General features: G+C 54.0%; 1 protein-coding gene across 1 annotated transcript; it reads left to right on the forward strand.

Moving 5' to 3' along the window:
* Positions 1–1,259: 1,259 nt before the first annotated feature.
* ZSCAN32 (zinc finger and SCAN domain containing 32) lies at positions 1,260–6,234 on the forward strand (the record flags this gene model as incomplete). Its single annotated transcript, XM_032849351.1, is given in 5 exon segments — positions 1,260–1,756; positions 1,759–2,084; positions 4,211–4,376; positions 5,268–5,321; positions 6,116–6,234. Coding segments are annotated over 5 exon segments (699 nt in total), but the record flags the coding sequence as incomplete, so codon positions are not given.
* Between the last annotated feature and the right edge of the window lie 27 nt (positions 6,235–6,261).

Genomic DNA, 6,261 nt, shown 5'->3' on the forward strand with positions numbered 1-6,261 from the left:
GGGCAGTCTCTCGCGTCTATTTGCTGCTGAGTTTGTCGATGCTGGCGAGGGACGGCGACCGGCCTTTCGCAGTGCACGCTGGGAGCTGTAGTCCAATGGCGCCGCTCTCGACCAAGCGCAGCGTGTAGGTTAGCGCCAGGAGTCGGGGAGTTGTCCAGTCGCTGACTTCCGGACCGGCTGCCGAGCGAGTCTGGTAAGTACTCCGCTTCCTCGCCGCTGCGGGGTCGAAGCTGGGTCGGACGCCATCGTTTCAGGACGGTGGGCACAGGCGCGGACGCCCCCGCGCACCCCCCGCCCCGACCCGGCCACCCCGGACTCCCGGCGGCCCGTGACCCTGCGAGTGCTCCCTCCCACCCGCCCCAGCTCCTGACCCTCGCCCCGGACGAACTGGCAAGACTCAGGGCATCTCCGCCGAGCGAGACGTGAACCAGCCCGGCTCCTACCCTTGTCTTGCTTTCCGCCGAGCGCCTGGGTCTTCGCCAGAGTGAAACACGAGAGCAGCATTCTCAAACGAACTATGGACGGGATGTTAGGGGTCAAAGAGGAGCACGAGCTCCGTCATCCGCCTGAAACTAGGGTAGCATTTACTAAATTATTCTGCATCCGGACAAGGTGCAGGATATGGAAAATCTGCGGCGTGTCATACATCTTCGAGGTCGGGGCCCTGCGTGCTGTGACGCTCCTGTTTTAAAAAGGACTGCTACCAGGAATGCCTTCCATTTCCCTGTCATTAGTCTCTTGGGCTACATTATATGTAAGGAGATTGTAAGTGAAGGCAGTTCAAGTTCTTTGGAAGAAGAGCAACCTGAATCCAGTTTTTTAAGTTTTTTGTTGTTGTTGTTTTTAACTCCTGTGAGCAGGCTCACCCCTTTGGTGCAGGAGTGGTTATATTGAGACACACAATCACAGATGGCTCCAGTCTTACATCCTCCCAATCCAGCAATTCCTAGGAAATTTGGAAAACCTCAGAGACTTTTGACAGGCTCAGTTTATGTCAGATGCCTGATGTAAACTCCTGGGGTGGGAGGGAAGGGTACTGTAATGAATAGCCCCGTGACACCCGCTGGAATTTAGGACTCAGTTACAAAGGAAGAAGATGCATTCCGAAGTAGGAAGGAGTACTGGAAAATGAAAGCATACCGCAAGCCAGTCGTGTCTCATCCACACTGTGTCTGTGGCTGTGGTGGTAGTAGAGACGAGAGTGTGAACGATGAAGAGGTTAATCCAGAGGCACGTTATGAGAAGGTGACAATTGGGAAGGTGACTCCTGGCTTCCTGAGGGGATGGAGGGCAGGGACCAAGACCCAGGCATAGGGGGACACAAGAAAGAACAGCTGGGCTACATGGGAAAGTAGTTTGGGGAATTCATGAGCAAACACCACTGACCTGTGGAGAAAACTGTTTTGATAGTTCTAGTGCTTCAGATTCTCAGATTGTAGAGGGAGCAAAGGAAAAGGGCAGAAAGTACATCACGGGAAGCAGAGAGAAGGACTATGAGATCACTTTATGCTGTCTTTTTCCATTTCCTGCAACTCCCCTTCCAAGTCGCTGAGTTACTTTCAGCTGTGATTCTGAACCACTAAGATATTCTCATATTTCTCTGATTCCAGGAAGACTTTCAGCAGTGTCCAGGAGAATGGTTTTCCAGTGACATGAGAAGAAATGGAACCTGATCTCCAGAGTAGTGATGGCTGCCAATAAACCAGGCTGGTGACAGAAATCATGGCTGCGACAAGGAGTCCCCAGGCATACCCATCCCAAGCAAGGACTGCTACCAGGGACAGAAATCAGGCCTTCCCAGCACCAACTCTGACTCAGAAGCCTCCCACCAACGCTTTAGGCAGTTCTGCCCCCAAGAGGTAGCCAGCCCCCACGAAGCCTTTAGCAAGCTCTGGGAACTCTGCTGTCAGTGGCTAAGGCCTAAGACACACTCAAAAGAGCAGATGTTGGAGCTCTTGGATTTGGAGCAGTTTCCAACCATCTTGCCAGAGGAGATCCAGACCTGGGTGAGGGAGCAACATCCAGAAAATGGCGAGGAAGTTGTGGCTGTGGTTGAGGATGTACAGAGCGCATCTGGCCAGCAGGTGAGGACAGGCATTCAGAACCTGCTAAGTTTCGTTACGAAGAACTGAGCGAGAAGCACAGGAATCTGCTTAGTGGAGAGGAGCCGAGCTGAGAAATGCACAGTAGTGCTCTGTCCGCCACCAGAAACCACGAGTTGGCTTGGGGAGGTCCCTGACCTTCGTCTTTGGGGAGAATTTCTCGTTTGCTGCAATAACGCAGACACGGATATATTCAGTTTATGTTTAAGGTCCCTAATACAAATGTAAAACCTCAGAATACTTTCCAACAGAAGGCCAGGGAAAGGACAACTATCCCTCACCCAGGGACTCAGGAAAATTAGAGTTGGTGAGTTAAAATCCAGTGTCTCTTGCCGAAAGGCTCCTTGAGGGCAGATGCCATGTGTTATTCAATAAAAGTTGCATTAGAGCTGCTCCTGCTGCCAGGATTAAGGGGTCGGTATGGCATAGTGATGAGTTTCACAAAATATGCACTTGTCCACTTAGGGACTAGGTCGGACATGTGGTCAGTGTAACGATCTTGTACATTTTGGGAGAAGGGAGCTGTGAGAGGCACAGGAGAAGAAAAGGAACTTGGCTTGGTTGTAGTTTGTGGGAAGAAGGCAAGTGAGATCCCAATCCCAAGTCTGGGAGAGGCACAGAGTAGAGGAGTGTGGGCCAGAGGGACACTGTAGGCTGAGCCCCTCTGCAGTCAACAGGAAGCAGCGCGCTGGGTGCAGAGACTACATGCCTGGAACGGGAGATGCCTGTGTTCCCAGTGAGGAGGTGGACGTATCCTCGGGCTGCAGGAGGAAGAGCGGTGTTGACATAATGTGGAGAAGGCAGAGCTGTGTGGTGGGGACATCAGGGACAAGGCTGAGGAAGTTCCTGAAGGATCCATGGGGTTGGGACAATTACTAACCGCTAGGAGGGAGCAGAGAAAGCCAAGCAGTAGCACGTGGACGGAGTTAGAGACTGAGCCGGTGACGAGTGGGAGCCACTACATCCGACAGTCCTCCTGCTCCTGGCCCCCTTGCCCTCTCTCTGTGGGGTCGGTCTTTCCCTCATGGCCACCATCATTTCAGAGCCAAGCTCTTCACAGGAGTGAGATGGTACAGGAATGTCAGGGTTAAAAGAGCTACCTGAAACCTGTCTGGGATGGGACGGGCAGAGCAGGAAGCGGAGGGGAGACGGAGCAGAGCAGGTTGATAGCACGTGTCAGGACACCGGCAGCCTCTGCCTACCACCCCTCGCTCACTAAGGCCCAGTTAGAAGCTTGGGACATAATGGATGCAGGTGGCTCTGAAAGACTCAGGTGGCTCCCAGTGCCTGCCACGTGCCACATACTGGGGATTTCACAGTGAATGTGACAGGTGTTGTCCCTGGCCTGCAGGAGCCACACTCCATGGGGAAGCGGACGACAGGTGAAGGAAGAAAACTACTTTGGGATAAGCGCTCGGCAGGAATGAGCAGCTGACGTGCTGGACAGGGACTGCAGGGCGGACAGGAAGTGGACGTGACCTGTTGAAGAGGACACAGGAGCTGAGCTGGGAGGGAGGCACCGTCTATGTCAGCAGCTTCGGGTGGGCAAGGATGTGGCCCGTTTGGCGGAGCAGTGAGGAGTGGCTGTGAGGTCCAGGAGAAGAGGAGGATGGGAGGTGCGAGGGCTGGACAGAGTATCGTGCAGCTTATGCTTTACAAGCCCTGCTGGGTTGTGACAAGGCAGACGGTGATGACAGGGTCTGGCAACCAAGGTCCGAGTCTTGGAGCAGCCTGTGAGCTGCACACGTAAGTGGCTGATGTCACATCTTTTATGCCAGGAGAGCTGAGCAGACGTGGGGAAGCCCGGACATGGGGGGAGAGGCACTCCTCCTGTGAGGCTGCTGTGCTCCCCTGCCTCAGATGCGTGCCCGCCCAGCACTTGGCCAACCCACCTCTGCCTGGTGCTTGCAGCTCCTGATCTTAATCACTAGAGACCAGATGAGTGAGACCAAATTCTGGTTTTGTTTTGTTTTTTTTAAATCACAGAGGCCTGAGACTATTTATTTTCTGCCTCCTAGGTCTCACATAGTTTCCTAATGCCACTTGTAGAGGTTTTATAGTCCCTTACGCAAGAATTTCTAGTGACAGATGATGGGGTCTGTTCTTAGGTCCCAGATTCTGGGAAGGACTGGAAAGAGCTCAATGAGGAGACAGACCTGTTGGGAGTGCCCAGAAAGTCACTGAGATCCCACCTGAAACGGGGGGTTGATACAGAGGAAAGCACTTTGAAGGGGTCACAGAGCTCACAACACAGAGCAGGGGAACAGTCAGAAGGTAAGCCAAAGTCTCTGCCCTCACCTGGGGCTGGGTAGGAATGCACCTCTGACTTGAGTTGGCTGCGGGGTTCTAGATTAATGCTTTTGAAATAACCCATAAAACAATATGGCAAAGGTTACTCAATGGTAACAGCACAGAGGGTGGAGACTTCTTACGTGTGGCCCTAACTCTCCTTCACTACAACTGAATTCTGTTACTTCTAAACCAGGTACATTCACATCCGCAAGCTTGCCCTCACCTGCACACCAGCTCTTCCTGGACTTGAGACAAACCCCTTTCTCATGCAGCTCTTTTTTTCAACAGGGGAAGAGAGAGAAGGCAAAATTGTTGATTTTAATTGTTAATTGTTGACACGTATATTTGCTGTACTGTTCTCTTTTAAGCAGATGAAACAATCAGTATATCGTTATTTCGTTAGAATCCTTGGGAACGTCCCTGCCCTCCGGTGTGTGGTTGCTGAGGCTGTGGGGTTGAATGGGAAGGGGCAGGACTCACCACGCGCCCAGGCCCGCTCCTGCGGCTCCCCCTGGCTTCGGGTTCAGATCCCTCGTACTGGAAACTCCTCCCGATCAGACTTGTGTGTGTTCCCCGAAGTTCTGTTATTAAGTCCACAGAATGAACCACTTCCGTACTAGGATTCGGGCGGATGGGTTTCTGGGACAGTATATATTATTCTGGCCTGAAAAAAATGAAAGGCTTGAGTTACTGTGGTATTTTTAGGAGGACGAGGGTCATCTCTGGGTGGTGGGGCTTAAAGCCTCCCCCACCCCCTATGAAACATATTTTTTCTGTAAAGTACATATACAGCTTTAGAATGAAGCAATTTTTCTTTCTTTTTTTTTTTTTTTAAAATAAATGGCTATTATGCCAACAATCTTCGCCCTACAGAGAGGGCCTTCTGCAGGGGCATCACTCAGAAGAATGAGAGAGATCACACTCTGGGTAAGAATGCCCATTCCCTCAGGGCCAGACCGTCTGTGTTCCTCTCTCTCGAGAGACACACAGACTGGAAGACCCAAAAAGGACGAAACAGACAGCGGCAGCGGAGACTGCTGGGTGAGGGAAGGAGAGAAACCGGGAGAGTCTGAGAGCAGACACGACACACAGACTGCCAGAAAGGGAAAGCAAGACACCAGAGGTTCAGGACGGGGCGGCCAGCACGTGTGACAGCAAGTGGGACCGAGGGAGGGGAGAGACACGGAAAGCAGTGGGGACAGAGTGTGCCAGGTGGAGCATGGGGCTGGGGGACAGCCCGCAGCCTGGGAGGCACGGCCCACGGGAAGAGCAGGACGGCGCGAACGCACGTGCGCACACACAGCGAGAGCCGTCCTGAGGGGCGGCGGGCACGGGGCGGTGCCGGTGGGCTTGTGTGCCCAGGCCTTCAGGGGGCAGCGGGCCCTTCAGAGGGTCAGACCCTTAGAGCCATACACCCAGGGAGTCCCCCAAGCGAGGACACAGGCAGCTCTCAGGACAAAGGAGTGGGATTCGGGATAAAGAAGAGAAGCGCAGCTCTGGGAAATACCCCACAGCCGTTCCCCGTCAGAGGAGGCCCTTCCCGCTAGGCCGAGCGCCGGTGTGTGCGGAAGGAAGCCCACAGTGGGGTAGCTTCCTGGGGATGGCTGCACGCAGCCGTGGCCGAGCTGGACAAACTGGCACGTAGCTTCCTGAGCGGCTACCTCTGTCGTGCGGTGTACAGGCCCCCGGGGTCTCACAGTGTGTCCCTTGTCCCCTGGCAGCAGGTGTGCCCTGGGGCGACGAGGAGACCGAGACCCTCCTGGCCATCCTCTGGGACGCTCAACTTCATGAGGACCTCGGACTCGTCAGCACGGCCAGATCTACAGGGCGGCGGCAGGACGTCTCCGGAGCAGGGCATTCTGCGGGC

The sequence above is a fragment of the Lontra canadensis genome, unplaced genomic scaffold (assembly GCF_010015895.1).
Source record: "Lontra canadensis isolate GAN:19392208 unplaced genomic scaffold, GSC_riverotter_1.0 scaffold224, whole genome shotgun sequence".
In the NCBI taxonomy this organism is placed as follows: Eukaryota; Metazoa; Chordata; class Mammalia; order Carnivora; family Mustelidae; genus Lontra; species Lontra canadensis.